Source organism: Styela clava, chromosome 4 (assembly GCF_964204865.1).
Source record: "Styela clava chromosome 4, kaStyClav1.hap1.2, whole genome shotgun sequence".
In the NCBI taxonomy this organism is placed as follows: domain Eukaryota; kingdom Metazoa; phylum Chordata; class Ascidiacea; order Stolidobranchia; family Styelidae; genus Styela; species Styela clava.
Genome location: NC_135253.1, coordinates 691061 through 712226, shown reverse-complemented (window position 1 = coordinate 712226; position 21166 = coordinate 691061). Strand labels below are relative to the sequence as shown.

General features: G+C 36.5%; 5 protein-coding genes and 1 pseudogene across 5 annotated transcripts; 2 read left to right on the top strand and 4 right to left on the bottom strand.

Moving 5' to 3' along the window:
• Positions 1-1233: 1233 nt before the first annotated feature.
• Positions 1234-1964, bottom strand: LOC120326192 (uncharacterized). The gene is made up of 3 exons (XM_039392444.2): positions 1688-1964; positions 1557-1610; positions 1234-1366 (listed from the first exon to the last, which is right to left on the bottom strand). The coding sequence occupies exons 1-3, from the start codon at positions 1896-1898 to the stop codon at positions 1299-1301; spliced, it is 333 nt and encodes a 110-aa protein (XP_039248378.2). The 5' UTR covers positions 1899-1964; the 3' UTR covers positions 1234-1298.
• Positions 1965-3909: 1945 nt separating this feature from the next.
• LOC120326180 (RPA-interacting protein B-like) lies at positions 3910-5300 on the top strand. The gene has a single exon (XM_078111993.1). It carries the CDS (start codon positions 4008-4010, stop codon positions 4677-4679), a length of 672 nt encoding a protein of 223 aa, XP_077968119.1. The 5' UTR covers positions 3910-4007; the 3' UTR covers positions 4680-5300.
• Positions 4769-6644, bottom strand: LOC120326170 (mitochondrial ribosome-associated GTPase 1-like). Its single transcript, XM_078111992.1, has 6 exons — positions 6443-6644; positions 6173-6327; positions 5984-6103; positions 5608-5817; positions 5235-5413; positions 4769-5051 (listed from the first exon to the last, which is right to left on the bottom strand). The coding sequence occupies exons 1-6, from the start codon at positions 6642-6644 to the stop codon at positions 4799-4801; spliced, it is 1119 nt and encodes a 372-aa protein (XP_077968118.1). The 3' UTR covers positions 4769-4798.
• LOC120326149 (huntingtin-interacting protein 1 pseudogene) lies at positions 6557-11415 on the bottom strand (annotated as a pseudogene).
• A 5337-nt stretch (positions 11416-16752) lies between these two features.
• Positions 16753-17770, top strand: LOC120326183 (cytochrome c oxidase assembly factor 8-like). Its single transcript, XM_039392435.2, has 2 exons — positions 16753-17413; positions 17510-17770. Exons 1-2 carry the CDS (start codon positions 16986-16988, stop codon positions 17601-17603), a joined length of 522 nt encoding a protein of 173 aa, XP_039248369.1. The 5' UTR covers positions 16753-16985; the 3' UTR covers positions 17604-17770.
• LOC120326178 (huntingtin-interacting protein 1-like) lies at positions 17169-18560 on the bottom strand. Its single transcript, XM_039392428.2, has one exon. It carries the CDS (start codon positions 18487-18489, stop codon positions 17653-17655), a length of 837 nt encoding a protein of 278 aa, XP_039248362.2. The 5' UTR covers positions 18490-18560; the 3' UTR covers positions 17169-17652.
• Between the last annotated feature and the right edge of the window lie 2606 nt (positions 18561-21166).

Genomic DNA, 21166 nt, shown 5'->3' with positions numbered 1-21166 from the left:
CTCTGCTTTGAAATTTTGTTTTTGTGAAATGAAATATAAGATATCCTCCGAAAATAAGCCCTAGTGTTATTTTTCGGAAGAAAATCGAAAGGCCCAGTTCTATTTTCGGGGAAACACGGCATGTCGGTAAACTATATTTTCACGAATTCTCTCCATCTCAAAGGTATAATCAGACAGTAGTTCTATAATCTATACAGTGGTGGGATTCAAATTTTTTGTAAGCCGGTTCCATCACAAAAGTCACATTTTTCAGCAGGTTCTGTTACAAGAAAGTCATATGTTTTTTAGCAAATAAACCAGTAATTCTAACCGGTTCGCTGATCTCAGGAAATTCCGTGAAACGGTTCTATAGAACCGGTGCGAACCGGCTGAATCCCACTACTGGTCGTATACCATATATATATGTACTCAGATTGTCATATTTCAGAGCAGTATAACTTTTATTTTATTGCCATGGACTGCTTATTTTGCGCAACAGAAAAATCATCATCGCTAAAATGGTCGACAGTTTCAACAAATGGCATAATCGCGACGACTGTTTGGATCGGAATTTTTGTTTCCGATGTTAAATTCAGGATAAAATTTACTAAAAATATAGATAAGTGCAAGGTATCTGTCATTTTTGACGATATTAATTCTTTCATTTCTACCATCTTATTTCCGATGCTAAATACAGGATAAAATTTACTGAAAATGTAGTTTAGTGCAAGTCATCTGACATTCTATTTAATATTAAAAAGTCTCGTTGAAATTCATCCATCTTATTAAATTAACCATGTACCATGATGAGTGTATTCTATTTATCACTTCGAAATTGATATGGTAGATCATCGGAGTCTTTGTTTAATTTTTTCTTACACGTTTTCTTCATTTAATCATTATGAATCAACAACTAGGGTCCATTCAAATTTATCATGAATGATCCATCCATCAGCCTGCTAATTTTGCTGATGCATCTACAATCACTTCTCTAGTCTGAGACTCTTACTGTGCCTGTCGGCAGTAAAAACGCAAGCTGAGTCTCCAACGCAAATCACACACAGATACAAAATCAAAATGAGGAAATGGATAAGAATTGGGTAATAATGATTATCTGCTAGTCATTTCTTCCCTGAATTCTCCAAATTTCTTGGCATAAAATTAAAGGTGTCATTCAAACAATTTCTTTGTCAACAAGTACATTTTTGTATTCTCACCCCTCTCTGTGTGGTATATTTTCTGATACTATTTGAATCGCTTGAGGCCATAAATAAGACTTTTATTCGACACTAAACATAACTTGAAAGAAATGAAACATTTTATTTGTGAGGTGCATGCATGATATGATGCTCATGAATCTCATCGATGAATTTTTGAGATGGAGGTCCTGTAAAATAAGAATTTTATCATTAAAATGATTATATGTATTTATCTAGGAAATATTCACAGCACCTCGAGAAATATTGAATCTACTTACATCTGTTGAAGTTATCAGGCAAAGTGCCCAAGCGGTATATCTAAATATGCCATTGGTCGCACGAGTATACAAGAAAACAAGAACCTTTGAAAATACTTACCATATAGCCAATTTCCCTTCTGATCTTTAACACTCTGATGAAACTTGGTACCCTCTGTAAAAGCATTTTAGCAATTATGTCACCCTGTTTAATGAAGTACACACAATGATGTTGACTGATTCAATACTCACTGCCAGCCTTTGTTATCTTATACATTCCATATACAACCACAGTAGTAGCTATAACGTATGACCAACTTCCTTTTATTGCAGAGGCATTTGTTCTCCAAATTCCTTGACAATTCATAGTGAAGTATTTGAGCAATCCAATGTTTTTTGGTGGATACATCCAGTTATTATACTGGGTTGGATAATTGCTGCTGTATTTGGAGTATTTTCCCATATTGAAATTAAACCCGATATTGAATTAATTTAGGCCTGAACTAAAAACAATGAGATAAACAGATGATATAATACTGTAATAGGTTGGTAACCTACTTTTATTGGAACAATTTTCACTTTCTTATCTGAAGTATTTAACTCTAATTGTCAGAATATACAGCTAATTTAGGCATTGCTATAGTACATTGCACAATTAATTTTTGTTTATGCAAGATTGAATCGATAAAATTTTATCAATAGTACTTTGAACGACATGTTCAGATGTTTGTCACATACACTTTCGCTGCCAAAAATTTGCCCAAGAAAACTGGATTAGTCGAATTAGTAACGGCATCAAAAATTAATGGTGGAAAACACCATATTGCTAACGTTAGTTTTTCATACCTCAGTACGCAGTACCGCTGTCTTTCGTTAAAAACTGATATCAGATATATATTTTATACACAATTTAACTAAAGTATTTAATTGAAAAATTACTTCAGTACTTGGTATTGTGGTACCGGTATTGAATGCTCGTCAGCCCAGGGAGAAAATATAAGTCTTAATCAATCCCGGTACAGATAATGTACAAAAACTAGTCGATAAATACTAATGCATAAACCAATCAAACTAACTTGTTACCAACTGACTTCATTGAGTAGACCTGGCAGATTAATATTTTTGAACAGCATTTTGCAGATTTTGAAAGGCAAGCCAAGTTCAGACGCCCGAGTGATGCTGACGTTACGGTAGTAATTAACTGTGTAAAAATTTTAATCGCAGAGCTGTCTTGACCTTCAAATACGATAATAAGAAATTTATTCGAACCATGGTAGTCAAATTCTGGAGTTCCTGGGCCTTGTACAGATGTAACCGCCATTTTCCAGACAAGATTAGGCATCATCTTGTCATTTCTGCATTTGCTTCCAGCATCGCGAAAACGCTGAAGTAGCCATAAACTGTCCAATGTCACCTATAGAATTCTGTCGCGATGAAAAGTCGCCAGTATTTTGCGATGACAGAATCGCATAAAGATCCTACGCGCAAATAACTGACGTAAAGTGTTTCTGCTCATCTCGTTTGCCCAGGCCGTATAAAACCTGCGACAGTTTTGTTGCGCACAAGGTTAGTATTGCTAAATCGTTATTATTGTTGAGGCAACTTTTCTATTGGAGGAAAAAGTTTTTTTCTCCATAACTAATGGGCCAATCGATTTCAAATTTTTAGTAGTTTCTAAATCGAACTAGTCCCTAGGATGCTAGTAATTTTACCAAATTTGCTTTAATATTGGTATGAGAATTATTGCAACTTCATAATCAGCATAAAAGACAACAAACTATTTGATAAAAATTAATACCATATCCATCCGATCCGTATTTAACCATTTTTATTCCGAGCCGTCGCTTCAGCTTCTTGTGTGACCTTTGACGTATTACTAACTATACAAGATGATGGTCGTGCCCAAGTCGTGACCAATAGTAGTACTGTAGTAGTAGGGCGTACGATATGTATACTTGGCCATGACCATTTCTCTTCCTGTCTTCTACTTTCTTTCCATGAGTTTGTCTATAATCGCGGTTTATAGTTTACCGGTACCGTACTAAATATAGCAGGGATATTTAACAAAAGGATGAAGATTTTGTTGGTTAAAATATACTGATACTGTGATATGAGGCCTTAGAAAACTAAGGGCGATGACTGCCTGATTGGGTGTATTGTGTTATCCACATGCGATATTTGTATAGCAGGTCACTGTAACATTCCTACTGTACGAAATCACGTGGCCTCCGCCCTCGGGATATCCTGTTTAGTGTTACTGCGATATTTCATTTGCTCTGTCTGTAAAGACATTGCAGTCAAAATTATTCAGCTCTTCGAATTTAAATAGAAGGTTCTAAACCTAATTTTGTATGGATTCTATAATAATTTGACAGTAGTAACTATGCTCGTCTAACAGTCTAAGGGCAACTAGTTGAATATTGAAAAATTTGTTTACTGATGCAATTAGGCCAGTAGGCAGATGTCATTACTATTCCACGTGGTGATAGAAAACTGCAATTACATTATATACTTTCGGTTTCACAGCTACATTTTTATGTTTGTAAGTTAGTTTTTTCAGGTACAGTGGGGTATGTCTCAAAAAATCCGTAGCACGGTTCCCAGTTCTAAACATGCCGATTTGTATAAGTTAGGATCACCACCAACATGGAAAGAATCATATAAACGTCGATGCGCTGTCCGCTTAAAAGGTAGCAGAGCAAAATTGCTACAACGCTACAGAGATTTGGGAGATGTGGATACATCAGAATACAAACCTGATTTAGACTCTAGTGTTGTAGACGATGTAATGCGAGAAGAATGGGATCTGATGCAAAATACTTCAGAAACTGATTTCAATGCAATGCTTGATACTATGGAGCAAATCAAACTAGAGCTAATGCTACAAGAAAGAGAAATCCTAATGCAATATGACCGTATGAAGGAGTTTGATGAATCAACTTTCAAGAATGTTGTTTCTGAACATGATAGCATAAATAACTCACATGTAGTGCCCTGCCCAATATGCCATTCCAACTATCTTGAAAAACATCTCAACATTATTGTTTGCAAATGTGGCGTACAGATTGACACAGAACAAGACTGTATTACTTTGCAACATATTGATGTGCAATTGAGAGTTGGGGTCAATTCACATACTGAGCACTGTGATGCAAAACCAGTTTTTGGATTGATTGAAAACTTGGGATCAAAAAACTTGCTTATGTCCTGTAATTCCTGTGATTTTATGTTTGTGGTAATTTAACATATTATGATTTGACTGTGGAATTTATTATACACAAACACAACACACCTCAGTATTTTGCACATTTTCTTTCAAAATCCAAAGTTCAGTCGAAGTTTTATACTTTATTCATCAAATGCTTATTGCCAATCATAATCAATAGAATCGTAGGATTCATCTAAATCGTCTATTATGAATTTTCCAAGCAGTCCTTCACGAAAATCTGCTAACATGAGATTTGCTGCATAGTTGTAGTCTGGTATTTTTATAACCTGCGATCCAGTTCCAGTAAGAACCTTCCGGTTTTGATATTTTTTTGCTTTTATCGCAAGATTCAATAGCACTTTATGTATGTCATCACATGGTTCCTGGAATCCATACTTTTCCATATATCTGTAAAACGTTTTTTGTTTTCAGGAGAATAGGTAACAAATAAATATTGCATTTCGCTTATCCCAAAGATTTTTTCAGTGTTGAGTTAAAAAAAATAGCTATTTTAAAGTTATATTGATTATTGAGATCTACCTATATTGTTTCACTTATTTTTTCACTTGGTGAAAGAGTAGCTTAACATACTTGAATTGTTTCTTTTGATTGAGAGTGAATAAAAGATAGTCTGCAATCATTGCTGGTCCAACTAAATGGTCTTTTATGGTGTTACATAATGATAACTTCATTCCACTGTGGAGATCTTTCAGTTTTGGCTCTAGGATCCCTGGTGTGTCGTGTAAATAAATTAAAGGCTTTTCACAAACCTTAAAAAAAACCACATCATGTTGTACAAATCATATACCAGTTTTATTTGTATTGCTTATGATATATAGAATTTGTTTGTGCGAAGCGAAGACACTATTGTGTTTTGATCAAGTAGGAAATTTTAACTGCTTCATTTAACCTTATCCAGAGGATGATTTAGATTATTTAACTTACATCGAAAAATTGCGGTTACCTTTATTTTATACATAAGTGACCTTGTTTGTCCTGGTGATCTACCTACAGCTGCAGCTTTTCCCTTTTGAAGATGTGTTCTACGAAGGGCATTGATTAGTGAAGATTTTCCAACGTTAGGAACCCCAACAATCATCATTTCTATCCCAGCCTCACCCTCTCTGTCATATCTCTCATCTCTGTTAATGATTTCGACACACCTTGGGATAACCTAAACACATAGCTAATGACAGCATCGATATATATACAAGTATTTGGCTTCTCTTTTAAATGCTTTTTCACTTCTGCCAGTTCTGATAGCAAGATAACAATCATTCATACAAAAAAATATCTTGCATAAGTCCGTTATAATCAATTATAAAATAATTACTACGAACTTCAGAGACTGATGCATCAAGTTCTCCATTGTCTCCAGGAAGACAGTTTGTGAACAAATAATCCAATACACCCTCCGTGCGTAATCGATCATGAAGCAACTCCAACTCTTTGTCGGTTGGCTTGTAAAATAATGAACCAAGTTTAGGACAAAATTGTTTTTAATAATTTCAAATTAAGCTACCTCTCACCTGCGCTGAATCTACTTTGTTGAAGACAAGTAGTTTCGGTTTGGCAGATAACGACATCTGCAAAGCTGGATTTCTACCTGACATTGGTATCCTACAATCATGAACTTCTATGACACAATCAATCTTGCGAAGAACCGCTCGCATTTGTCGAAGACCTGTGAAAGATGTCAGGCATTGTATGTATGTGTCATATTATTCCTGTGTTACATACAAATATCAACACTGGACCCCACAGAAAACTTCTATGACCTAGCAACTAGACGTTGTTACCTTTTCCCATGTGTCTTGGAAACCAGTGTCCCAGCATTTTCTTCGTCCCAAAATCAAATGACTCACGCATCGCCCCCATATCAATGAGATCTACATCAATTAACGAGTGTGAAACTATGTAATATTTTATTGCATAATAAAACATAATATATACAATGAGAATTATACTTGATCTACTTAATCTATCTAGAAATACCTGCATTTCTAGACTAATATAGTATCTTAGGGTCTGTGGTATTTATGAATTTCCTGATTCAGTGACATACCCCCAAGGGTAGTTAGATCTGGGTAACTGAGGTAGAAAAACTTATTATTCAAGGGGCTCAAGGCATAGACTTCAGCAGGGATAAAGGAATTTGGATTTTGGGTGCTTGCCTTGGGAATGGCCAATTTCAAATATGGTAATGAAAGTAGTCATAGAAACGAAAAAATACTTAATTATTTTGAAATTGTATATATTCAATTTCATGAAAACAAAATATGCCATTCCGTCGGTAAATAGTATATATAATTGGCAATCTTGAGTAGATACTGTGTATATGAATCCTATAATTGCTAATACATAATAAGCATATGTTGAATAATACATAACAGATATAAGTGTCATTGGTTTATGCATGAAACTAAAAACTGACTTTTGAAAGCACAGATTCATTGGTGTGGCACAGAAAAATGATGATGAAGTACTATTTGATTACATGTTCAACAGGCGAATATATGTTTGGAAGAGGGTGAATTCATATCACTTGAGACTGTTGGTTTCTTGTCATAACCAGCATAAAAATACAAGTGAATGAAATCTATTATTGATAATAAGAATGAAAAAAAATTAATAATAGCAGACATATTTAATAACAATTGTTGGAAAAACACGATTGCCAAATGTCTGTAAAACACAAGACCAATATAGAGACAGAAATTGGAAATATCAAACACCACAAAAAGTTTTCTATAAAACAGGAGATGACTGAAACCAAATATATTGAATAACTGATGTTTCTGGTATCAACATTTTATTTATGTAAAATATTATATATACCTATAATAATAAAAATGCCAATCTTTTCATTGCGACCAGAATTAAACACCTTACTGAAAACATTTTATAGTTGTGTTGCAGTGATATCAACCAGAAATTTTGATATGTCTCAAGTTTAGCATTTAACATGTAGTTAGACACAACACAATAGTCAACAGAAATCAAAAAAGAAAAAAGTGCAAAATCTTTATTGTTGTTGGCTGTCTAAAAAACAAGTACAAAGAATTAATTAAACAGTATCATATACGCAATATCTACCATGCTAAGATATAATTTAACTACTCAAACTACAAATATACACCTGCCATATTGATACAATGATATATATAATAACAGAAAAGCATGGTAAAAAATTCACAAAAGTTTAGGCAGTAGTTGGTGTAATAATGGCCAACCAGGTAGGCAGGTACATTTATATATTATGAACAGATTAAATTCCATTCACAAAAATGTTATTATCAGGCTTTTATAAAAAAAATTGTTTACTCCACTGCATCATGTTGTGTTATTAAATATAATAAGTATGCCTAAAGAGTTTATAGTTAGATGCTGCAACAGTGGCTCCTTCAATTGAATATATCATGACAGTTTTAAAAGTAAATACAAGACTACGCTAAATAATTTTAATAATCAAATTGGTACAAGCTAACTCCTATATAACCCGATTGATGCTTCATAAATATGTCCATTACAAAACTAGGGGTTTTGTAAACCAACAGGTTTTGCAGGCAATGGAGGCTTCAACTTCGGTTGACCATTTTGCGATGGAGGTGTTTCGTTTCCATTTTTCTGTTGAGTTTCACCATTATTATTGTTGTTATTGGCTTCATCTTGCTGCTCATCCTTTTCTTCATTTTCAGCTGCTAAAATGTAATGTTGCTTACGTAACTTGCCAATTGTAAGTCTTTCATCTTGCAATGCTTGTTCCAATTCTAGTATTCGAACTTGAGAATCCATTTCTTTTCTCTTAATTTGAGTCAGAGTGAATTTAGACAGATCATTGGACAAGTCATCTCCAGTATCATCAATTTGCTTTCTGCCAGCATTGGTTGATGCTACAACTCGACCAGCAGCTGCATTGACATCTTTAGAACATTTTTGTAACTTGGGCAATTTCGGACTGGTTTTATTCGCTTTCACTCTTGATGCGGCAACCAACTGCGCAGTACTTGCTGCAATCTCATGTGAGCACACTATAATTTCCTCAAATTTTCCTTCTCCTTTCACTGCTTGATCTGCCGAATCAGTTAGTAAGGTGGCACCAAATCCAACAGCTTTGGCTGCTGATATCAGTCCTTCTGTCCAACGAGAATTCTTCATGTAGAACTCTTTCACAGAAGAAGCTCCTCTGCCTTCGTTTACAATTTCCCTTTGCAACTCTTTAGATGAAATTATCAGGGCTCTGATGGCCTGCATGAGCTCAGTACACGAATCCAATATTCTTTCATTAACTTCCAAATTTACACCAGTATCTCTTTCTCTAGCTTCACGTAGCATTTCTTCAATTCTGGCAGCAGCTGACTCAATAGCATGAGATGTAGAAGACATTTCCTGATCAACCATATCTTGCAAGTCACCACCAACAATATCTGTCATCTTTGGTAAAAGTTCTTTAGCTGTAGATAAGATTTTTTGCAGTTTATCATCCATCTCATTTGTAGAAATAACTTCATCTTTATTTTCATACATTTGATAGTTTTTCAGCTTCGACAAATAAGCCAGAGATTCACTACCACAGGAACGACAGGCCGCACCGAGCTCTTTACCATGAGAATCTGATACTAGATGGCAAGTGGCCATTCCATTCAGCAGAGTTTGAGATACAGTGTGACCAAATGTTGACAAAGCTTGAACAACCTTATTCTGAGTTTGATTGTGTACAAATTCTTTTGCTCCCACTTCCAATTTCTCAACTGCTTCAATAGCACTTTCAACAGTTTTTATCAAAGCTTCAGCACTGCAAGTGCTTTGGGAATTCACTGGATCTTCCATTGCAGTCACTGCTTGACATATCATTGATTCCGTTGCCTCAACAGCAGATACAAACAGCAAATGAGCATCTTCTTTATTTCTTTGCTCAGCTTCTTGAAGATTCCGCTCTTTGTCCTGTAAACTCTGTTGCAATCTTTCACTTTCTCGCAAAAGCTGTGTTTTTTTGCTCTCATGGTCTTCTGCACTTTGTTGAAGATTTTCAGACTGCTTCTGCGCATCTGCATTTTTCCTCATTAGCAAAGCATGATCTTTTACTAGACTCATATATTTTTCTTTCATTTTTTTATACAGATCCTCATTAGCAGAAGCTTTCTTTTCAACATCGACCAACATACTTTGTTTCAGAACAGCATTTTCAGCTTGCTCATCTGCTTCTTCCAACCGCTTTTGCAATTCTTGCATTCTAACTTGATCTGCTTTTGCATGTGTTTCTTTTGCCATCAGTTCCTTTTCCAGTTCACTTATACGATCTAGAAGTTGCTTTATTTCCTCCTCATGTTCTGCTGTCATGTGTACAATTTGTGCTTTCAATGATTCAATTTCTTCTCTGAGTTGACGTATCAATTCATCACGTGGATCTGGCTCTTGATGGAAAGAAAAATCACCCATGGAACCTCCGAATACCTCATCAAAATTGGTTTCAATAAGTGGTGCTGGAGCAGGTTCTGGCTCTGGTTCTGGCGACGGGGAGCGATCAATTTCTGTTGGAGGAGCCTCATTAAGCATTCTTACTGGACCTAACTGATGACTGCGTTCAAGTTTCAACAAAAAATCAGGTGGAGATTCTGGCATAATTGGGATTTGAATGAGCCTTTTGAAATATTGCATATTACTGCATTGATAATAAAATTTTTTCAACTTTCCATAAAGATCCGTAAAACGATCACGGTGACCTATAAGCGTATCCTGCGGCAGACATGCATGAAGTTTGAACAGGAGTTTCACTGAATAGTCATACATCTGACTAGAATCCAAAATTATAGGAATACAAGGTGCAAGTCTGCACTGGCCTGCAGCAGTCATTGATATCGCTTTTGAGAAATCGAGCGTGCGAAATATTGCTTCTTGTAGATCCATTTGTGAATCCAAGCAGTCAAGAATGTCTACACATAATTCAAAAAATGTATTTATATCATTGTTACCTATTTTTTCGAGCGTATCATCAGAAATAGAGAAATTTCCGGGAAACTCTGAAAACTTGACTTGGAATTCCATTCTTTGTACCAAACATTTGGAGTATTTTGAAATTATTGTACCATATGCTTGGACGGCATGAGACCAAATTTTCCCAAGGTCTTTGACTTGTTGTTTGTACTTGATTGAATAGGAAAGCGTGCTCTCATGTCCATCTCTTAGCAGTTTATGTAACACATGACAAAACTTCCAGCAAGTAATCGCATGAGTGGAAAGCTGTAATCGACGTACAACATGCCAAAAAGTGTACGCACTCTTCTCTTGATAAGTACCCAATATTGCATTTCGAACATGCTTTTCTTTTGCTGGTACTTCATGCTGATTAATAGCTTTCTGTATACTTGTGGTTTGTACTTTTTCAAAGGTTTCTTTGTCAACCTCCAGTGAAGCCGGCACTCCTCGTTTCATATTTAGGGCAGTCTAAGCAAGTTGACGATCATAAATCGATTGAACCGTTTGAGAAACGATTACGTATTTACAGATTTATGAGATTACCCTACGTTGGCTCTTCGTCACACTAAAGCCTCACCGCGAAGTCCATACAATCTGGTAAATAAAGTCCAATCTCTGAGACGAAACCTGGCGATACGGGAACAACACAATCGAAAATAATTCCCACGCATAAAAAGAGCAACAGCACGACAGAAACCACTCGCTATCTACACACTAAAAATTATTTATCAGTTCATTTACGTATTACCCTCAGTTCAGGGTTTCTCAACCAGAAGAGCACCTCTGAGGCGTGCGAAACTGTTAAGTTCAATGGAAACCTGGTATATGGAATAGACACAGAAAAAGATTTTATTCAATGTACTTAATAGAAAAAAGAATGGAATTCATATCGGAGGTACGTCTATCTAAGGGCCGTTATCTATTTACAGACTCATCTGGGAATGTGATATCCTTTAAAGACGCTTACGATAATCATAAAAAAATAAAAGTTATCAAAGATCAGACAATATTCACAACTGGATTTTCAAGCGTTCGACAAAAATTGATGTTAGTTTAGGATATCATCCGACATGTCTGCATACCGAAATTTTGATTTGGTAAGACTGATAAAAAAAGAGGTAATGGCTGACCACCATAGGCAAAGGCTCGAGATTATGAATTTTTAAAGAAAATTTCTTTGAAATCTAACCATTTCCTTAAAGTTTTAAACGAAAAACAACGCCCGAAACTAGTTTTCGAGTTTTTACATTCGTTTGTTTACTTTTTAGCTTTGTTTGTTTACTAGGATAGGATAGGATTTACATATTTATCCCGGGGGAGAGGAAAGCCGATAAGACGGCTTATCCATATGGCGAACCACGGCCTCTCGTCCGGTTACCATTCCAAGCCGGGTATGGGATTAGTTAGTTATACTGTATTGTTTGTTTTCGGAAGCATGGACTTGGTGGTGGAGGAAGCCGTAACCGACCAGCGTTTACGTGAACCACCTTACGGCGGCGAGAAGTCCAACAATCCTCTCGCACATAATTATGAAAAAACGCTTTTCTTTTTAATTACTGGACCAATTGCAAATTTCAGTGGTTAAATACTGTATTTTTCACTAGAAGGCTATTACTCAGGCTATCACTAGACAGCTATTATTCATTTAAAATATTTCTGTGAGCTCTATGAGATTCGTTTTTGTGTGCTATGGCGTCATCAAAATTTGCCACTTTGTGGCGCTTCCGCGAACGCCAATCAGCGAATCTCGTGCTCAGCGAACGTAGTCGGATCTCGTGCTTAGCAAAAGTGGGAGATTTTTTATGGGGAACGGTAGACTTCGGTACCTGATCTGGTAATACAGAGAGAGAAAGAGATTCAATATTCCGTCAAGCAAAATAAAATAACAGTTATCGTAAAATAAAAAATAATAACAATGGATTAGTTTGGTATAGACAGGAGGGAGTGATACGACCAGGCGGTCATCAGAGTCAACTTCCTACTTCACGCTATTATGTTTGAGATTCACAATTTCAGATGACTAAATATAAAGAAATGAACATTCTAAAATTTAATAATTATAATAATCAATTCTTTGTTTTCAGAGGAATGTCAAAAGTAAGATATGAGACAATTGAATAACAAATAAAAATGTAAACAATTATAACAGTATATATGAGTTGTTATAACCTTAAAATACAATCCATAGATGAAGTGTAGCATTTAAATATGAATATGAAAAACACCACGGTCTATAAAAAGCAAGATGAGTTGTAAATAAATATACGTATAAAAAAAGGATTCGTATCACGAATACAAGTGCTAGTAAGATATACCAAGTCAAGGGATATTAATGTAGAAAAATTTGACCTAAACACAAATTACAATGTTAGAGTATAATTTAGTGCTGAGTTAATAATAGTGTTGGCCATAGTGGTGTAAAACTTAAATGATTTGTTTTAGAATTGAGAGTAAAGTAATAAAATTGGACACTATGGTAAGCATGCGCCATTCTACAAATGCAAAAATTCACCACTTGCACACCAACACAAATGTATTTCTGTAACATTTTGTCAGATCAGATGAATTTATTTTTTATTCTACGCTCGAAGAGTAGATTATGTGCTTCACGTAATAAAATTTATTGTGAACAGCTACTCGTTTAATTTAATTACAATTAGACAAATGGCAGCACGCAAAAAAGTTGACGCTGAGTGAAGTCGTTCAATGGCGCAAAAAATATTCAAATGGAGGAGCTCCTTGAGGTGCAATGTAATGAGGAAATGAAGCACATATTATTCTATTCGAGAGATGTATCACTGCTTGGTTGTTATAAAAAGTTTTTTTTTGAAAGAAATCTCAAATTTGACAAACAATGCGAAAAAAATCAAATCGATGTTTGAAAGTACATGTGCGCGCAAATAATTATCTTTAAAAATGAGCATTACAAGGAACAAGCGGAGAACTAGGATTAGTGATGCCCATTTAGAAAATGTTTTAATCTTGGCTTCATTCAGTGTGCCGCCTATGTCGAAAAACTACCAAGCGTTGTGCAACAACAAGTATCACATTAAATGTCATATGCAATGTTTTATCTTTTATTAAGACGACTAAGTTGAGTTCACAAATTGTGGCAACCTTCGCGCGCTGTTCGGTTCGGCGCGGCCCGCCAAGACTTGCAACCCATAATTTCGGCCCGTGAGCGACAAAAGGTTGTCGACCCCTGCGCTATACTCTTTAAAGAATATTCAGTATATTGCAATTTTCCAGCAACTTGTTTTTTATTAAGACGACTAAGTTGAGTTCACGAATTGTGGCAATCTTTGCGCGCTATCCAGTTTTTAACTTTCCAAAAATAAGTGCGGCCCGCCAAGACTTGCAACCATTAATTTGGCCCGCGAGCGACAAAGATTGCCGAATCTTGGTGTAAATGAATAAAATGGTAGATAACAGCGAAGAGTAACTATCAGTAGTAGGAGAGTTAATAGCTACATGTTAGCGGAAAGCAATTAAATAAAAACAGCTTTTTACACTGGTAAATGATAAAAATATAGGTATCGATTGAAAATATTTGAAACTAAACGCTTAGGTATTAGTAGTATAATAACGAGGAAGGTATGTATCAGTCAGGGTCGAATTTAGCCTACGATGGGGCTTAGGGGCGATGGTAGACTGACATGTTTTGTCCTTTTAAAACTGATACCGCAAACGATGCGATAGACGAGCTTAAAATTAGTTATCAGTACCTATAAGCGGCTAGTAGTTTATTCATTATTTTGAATAAAAATGATAGTTTCTAGTTTGTGAACCAGTTGTAAGCGCCAACTCTCTAAAACAGTGCTCCGCAACCTTTTTTAACATGCGGCACACTTATATACCTTGCAAAAATTCGACGGCACACCACAACAAACGGAAAAAAGTGTAACTTTGTTTTATGTTCATATTTCAATGAGAGATTTGTGTTTTTTTTTAAATAGCACAATCAATCGCTCTATATTAGGATCAATACGTGAAGAGCAACTAGAAATTCGTCGTCAACATCTTTTATGCAGGATCATTTATCGTTTTTGATCAGTAATGAATGGGAGAAGCTTTGTTCGCACATATAAATTGTGCAAAACTGGAGCAATATTTCAATAGCTGCATTGGAAATGTGCCTATATTCTTCTTTAATTGAAATCCAAAACACATCAAGTGGAATTTCGATGAATTTCAGTCTTAGCGTTCTATGGACCTTTCCCCGACCTTTGACCCCCGGGAAATTCTTCCTATACTTCACCATTGTAAAATTTTCGGGGCTATTTCAAGAGTGCTTTTGCGAGTTGGCGCCTGTGAAATGGGTTATGTGTTTCAAGCCATCATTATGATTCATAGCATACAACAATCTGTTTTTTAAAAAGTACCGTTAAAGAATTTTAGCCTAGTCCATCACAGCTATTTCTACACTAATTTTTATTACTGCAATTAAATTAAAACTCCTAGGAAGACAGGGTGACCATTGAATTATCTGATTTATATTTAAGTTTCCAAAACAAAACTGAAAACTAACGAATAGAGTTCGAAAATGCGAAAACGAGGTAATGTTTACGACCACGATTGAAAATCTGTCTGAGTGAGAAAAGTGTCTGAGCGGATACGAAAAGGGGGCATTGTTACGTCACTTTTTGCAATTTGCTGATTGGCCAATGTCACGAAGTAAACAAGGAAGTCAATGCTCGGGGAAAGGTCCATTATTTCTTACCTCAGAGAAATTTTTTCGAATACGCAGGGGTAATTCTTTCGGTGACATTTCAGCACTAGTTGAGAAATGATTTCGGATCCAGTCGTATCGACAATAGGCTTTACAATATATCTGCTTGACATATAGGCCTACTCCTTGTTACGTCACAAATGCACAGTGGGGGTCAGGAATTTGAATTGGTGTCGCTCAAGCTAACGTAAAAGCAGGTTAAATTTACGTTAGTAGAGTAGAAGCCTAACGTAAAATTGCCAAAGGATAAAAAAAATTGTAAAATGAAGAGAAAAGAAGCAATTCTTGTGCGGCACACCCGGCATCGTCTCGCGGCACACCGGTGCGCCGCGACACACCGGTTGCGGAGCACTGCTCTAAAACACTCTCAAAATCAATGTTGAAAATTTTGCGATGATAAAGTATGGGGAAAAAGCTATCAGGGGTCAAGGGTCAGGGAAACGTCCATGTCACAAATCATCCGTTCGCGACTGTGATAGGGTTGACGCATTAATCACTGGAAAGAGCAAAATTAGTTATGTGGCGAACAACGGCCTCTCGTTGTGGTTAGGATAGGATAGGATTTACATATTTATCCCGGGGGAGAGGAAAGCCGATAAGACGGCTTAATCATATGGCGAACCACGGCCTCTCGTCCGATTACGGTACCGGTACCGTTCCAAGTCGGGTATGGGATTAGTTATATTGTTTGTTTTTCGGAAGCAAGGACTTGTGGTGAAGGAAGCCGTAACCGACCAGCGGTTACGTGAATCACCCAACGACGGCGAGGAGTCCAGCAATCCTCTCGCACATAACCATCTCTGCATGGGATTCGAACCTGCAAACCCACGCAGAGTAATTAGAGGTGCGGTGGCAAGCGTATTCCTAACGCTTAGCCCGTTGAGTCACATCGCCGCGCCTTAGGTTAGAGGACAAGTTACCAGTCGATGCCGGGTACGTGATTAGTCAGTCTGGTACTTCTTTCACATGCATGGACTTGATAGTGGTGGAGGAAGCCTTAACCGGCAATATGTAAATCCTATCGTTCAGAGTACCTGTATGCTGGTACAGTGCACAGTCATGATAGTGGTATGTCATTTAAAGAATTGCAGGTACCGGTAGCGGTACGGTACTGCTTTCCTCATTAACACACGAATTCAAATGTATTTCACTTAAAAGAATTGCTTTTCCTTTTGTGGGTTGAATTGTGAAATAGACCACAAGTTCAAGGCTGTGATACTTGTCTCTGATGATTGTAGTTATTTATAATAATTAGCATAGTACAATAGCGAAGCCAGCCAAATGAAATATATTTTCATTATGGTTTGCTTAAAAAAAACACAGATTTATTCTCTCTAAGTCTGTTGGTTCAAACCTCTTCTCATAATTATGTCTTGTGCGTTGTATTTTTTGTACCACAGAGGAGTGCAATATAAATGATCTTATTCAATCCAAGGCCTCACCACCTTCTACACCACTACATTAAATCTTAGTACCAAGTCCGCATGACAATATTTATGATTCTTCAGCAGCCTAGTGCTATATCTATCTGACAACAACGCACTTTATAATTTTAATATGCTTCCGACTCCAAAAGAAACTAACCACAACATGTAAATATCAAATTATACTGTTGCTAAAGCGTAACTTGTTCTGGAATGTACGTTGGACATCTAGCTCATTCAACAATAAAGCCTTTTGTCCTAAAAAATTATGCAATGGGCTTGGACCACTTATGGCGCAGAGCATATCATGTCACGGTTATCAGGGGTGTAGAAATGGTCGGGGCACCTGACAAGCTTTCAAAAATCCGGCCATACAAATGCACAACAGCACCTGAAGCAACCCAACTAGAAAAACGGCTCAACATGCTGAAAACAGAAACTCAACAATGGCATCATAGTTTCTGGAGCAAACACAATGAGAGATTTAATCAAGGGAAAGAAGAATATATTAAAAATCATAAGAAATATTTATCATCTATGAATATAGGAGATGCGAAACAAACTTTAAATGCAGAAGACATGGCAATGTTTCATAAAATGTTTTTGAAACAAAATCACTCTCTGAACACTCAGTATGACAGGTGAGTACTATTGGTCTACTTAGTACAAATAGCGAAACTAACAGTACAAATAGCGAAACAAACAAACAGCGAAATAACATTGAAATATTTTTACAGGGAATGGAGATACAGAAATAGAAAAATCCTTCTTTTGATGCTAAAAGTTGAATTGCAAAAACAGTTTCACAAATTGAGAAAAAAATTCCTCTGACCCCATCACATCATCGCATGCCTAACTGATGACTGCGTTCAAGATTTAACTAAAAATTGGGTGGAGATTCTGGTATAATTGGAATTTGAATGAGCTTTTTGAAATATAGCATATTGCTGCATTGATAATAAAATTTTTTCAACTTTTCATAAAGATACGTAAAACGATCGCGATGCCCTATAAGTGTATCTGGCGGCAGACATGCATGAAGTTTCAACAGAAGTTTCACTGAATAGTCATACATCTGACTAGAATCCAAAATTATAGGAATACAAGCTGCAAGTCTGCACTGGCCTGCAGCAGTCATTGATATTGCTTTTGAGAAATCAAGCGTGCGAAATATTGCTTCTTGTAGATCCATTTGTGAATCCAAGCAGTCAAGAATGTCTACACATAATTCCAAAGATGTATTCATATCATTGTTACCTATTTTTTCTAGCGTATCATCTGAAATAGAAAAATTCCCGGGAAACTCTGAATACTTGACTTGGAATTCCATTCTTTGTACCAAACATTTGGAGTATTTTGAAATTATTGTACCATATGCTTGGCCAGCATGAGACCAAATTTTCCCAAGGTCTTTGACTTGCTGTTTGTACTTGACTGAACAGGAAAGCGTGCTCTCATGTCCATCCCTTAGCATTCTATGTAACACATGACAAAACTTCCAGCAAGTTATCACATGAGTGGAAAGCTGTAATCGACGTACAACATGCCAAAAAGTGTACGCACCCTTCTCTTGATAAGTCCCCAATATTGCATTTCGAACATGCTTTTCTTTTGCTGGTACTTCATGCTGATTAATAGCTTTCTGTATACTTGTGGTTTGTACTTTTTCAAAGGTTTCTTTGTCAACCTCCAATGAAGCCGGCACTCCTCGTTTCATATCTAAGGTAGTCTAAGCAAGCCCATACAGTCTGGTAAACAAAGCTGGTGTTCGGATAGGGAAACCGGTACAGGAACGACATAATCGAAATTAATTCCCACGCAGAACAAGAGCACGACAGAAACCATAGTTACCTCGTTCCGGCTGACTGGCGCTGTACGATGACAACTTTTTTCGCTTTCCGCGAGGATTGAAATATTTCTAGCGACTTGTTTACTTCGTGACATTGGCCAATCAGCAAGATTCAAAAAGTGACGTAACAATGCTCTCTTTTCGCATCCGCTCATACACTTTCCTCACTCAGACAGATTTTCAAGCATGGTCGTAAACATTACCTCGTTTTTTAACTCTATTCTCTAGTTTTCAGTTGTGCTTCGGAAACTTAAATATAAATCAGATATTTCAATGATCACTCTGTCTTCCTGTGAGTTTTAATTTAATTGCCATAATAAAAAAATTGTGTAGAAATAGCTGTGATAGACTAGGGTAAAATTCTTTACCGGTACTTTTGAAAAACAGACTGTTGTATGCGATGAATCATAATGATGGTTTGAAACACTTATCCCATTTTACAGGCGCCAACTCGCAAAAGCACTCTTAAATAGCCCCGAAAATTTTGCAATGTTAAAGTAGGCTATAGGAAGAATTTTTTGGGAGTCAAAGGTCCATTGAAATATTTATTTCTAGGTTTGGTTTTTATCAACGACTAACATACCGGTTTTATGTTTTCGATTCTGGAAAAGTAAGGAGGACCGGTGCAGTAAGTTTCAGTGTTGGACGCACAGTACAAGCAATTTTTCTACCAGAATATCGTTATCCGTTAATTATTGTCAATCTGCGTTTACGGATAAATTCTATCAGAAGTTCATTAGTTTATTTTTTAACATTTACGGTAAATGACACTTTTGCACACAGAAATTGAGTTTTTTTTTTAGTTTTTCCCGGAGGGCTATCTAGGATTTATATCTGCCAAACTACAATATTGATGCTAATAGTATGGTAATTTAGACTCTCTGCCTGTTATCATCAAAAAGGTATAATGCAAGGATTTCTGTCTGAGTTTAGAAATTTGATTATGCTCGCTAACACGCTATACAGGTGGCTGAACCTTGAATGCAAAAATCTCTCTGCTCTGCATGAATTACATTGCATAATTCTATTATCTGTATTTTTATTTCGGTATTTACAAAATTAATTATTCTTTTCTTGCATGCCAGTTTTTTAGTGCTTGATTATCCAGAATTTTTCACCTTCTGTTTCGCCCTTAAAACGAAAATGAACTAAATGGCCACAGAGTGGGCCTTATTTCTGCATTTGGTTTTTGATGTAGGGCATTCATTATTTATTCATTTACATATATTTTAATACAGATGAATAGATATATGCAAATAGGCGAGTGCTCTAATGACTAACTTATGCCCGACTTTGCAGAAGAACTCCATTTCGAGGATATGGAGGGAACTTCTGCTTGTACGGGTACTAGCAGTAGATCTTCCGTAGACAGTGCAGATGCGGTTAGGCTGATTGAAAATGTCAGCAAATCAGTCAAGTTGTCATGCACCTGAGAAAAAGTGGTCAGAGATTGGATGAAGGAATTAACGCATAGGGGAAATTGCGATATCATAATCAGCAAATTCTCTAAATTTTTCTGTTAGGTCAAATCTATTTTAGTGGCGGTGTTTTGACCAATTCTAATGCTGCAGATCTATTGTTCAAGATAATACAACAGGCTATTTTACCTGAAGACCCAGTCGAGCAACTTGTAACTGGTGAGCCCAGTGGAGCTGACGATTCAACACTTGAATATTTGGGAGGATATACCATCAAGCGGGCCCTAACAAAATTTCCGACATCCTATCTCATATGTGGAATGTGTGGTGCAGCAACATATATATAAATATAGAGTGCGCTTCTCTCTCATTTCCGCGGGGTCATTTGCTGACTCTATTGTTTTGACGATATACTTCCAACTTTTCTGAGGCGCATATTGCATTTCTTATGGGATATGAAATAAATCAATTATTTTCGTCGATTTTTTTGCATATTCTCCTGATTGTGATTCGTTTCTAATTAGGTATGAAACGCTAATATATCCCAGCCCATCATACGGTGCATATTGACTGTTTTTTTTAATTCGCGTGAGTGGTGGATTAATAATATGGCCAACGTATAAGAGAGAGAGACTGTCAGACGGTCGTGGTTATAACAGTGAGTGCAAGCCCCGCTTTTACGAGACAGTTACGAGTTAGTTCAGTGTAACCGATTTTGCTCTTATCAAAATTAACAAATACGGTAGGCTAGATTTGCTAGAAAACCAACCTTATTGCAGACTGCACTACAGTAGTACCGGTAAGACCGCGTAAGGAAAAATCGTAGCAAACAGCAAGGACTTCGTTACGAGCCACCGACGTTCGATGGCACATGATCAGAAGAATCGAGTGCTTATGCGACCGCAGAAAATAATACAGAGAAATTTTAGACAAAATATCAGATTTCATGCGAAATTTAGAAATAAACAAGAGAGCTACGCCCAAATATATGGACACGTCTGTTCGCAGTACAGTACGGTTTACCGTACCGTCAGATCACAGTCTACAAATATATTCACACCAAGCGAATCAGTACAGTAGGACACAAAATGGCGTCCGATGTCCGCAGAACGTTCGGTGACGTCATA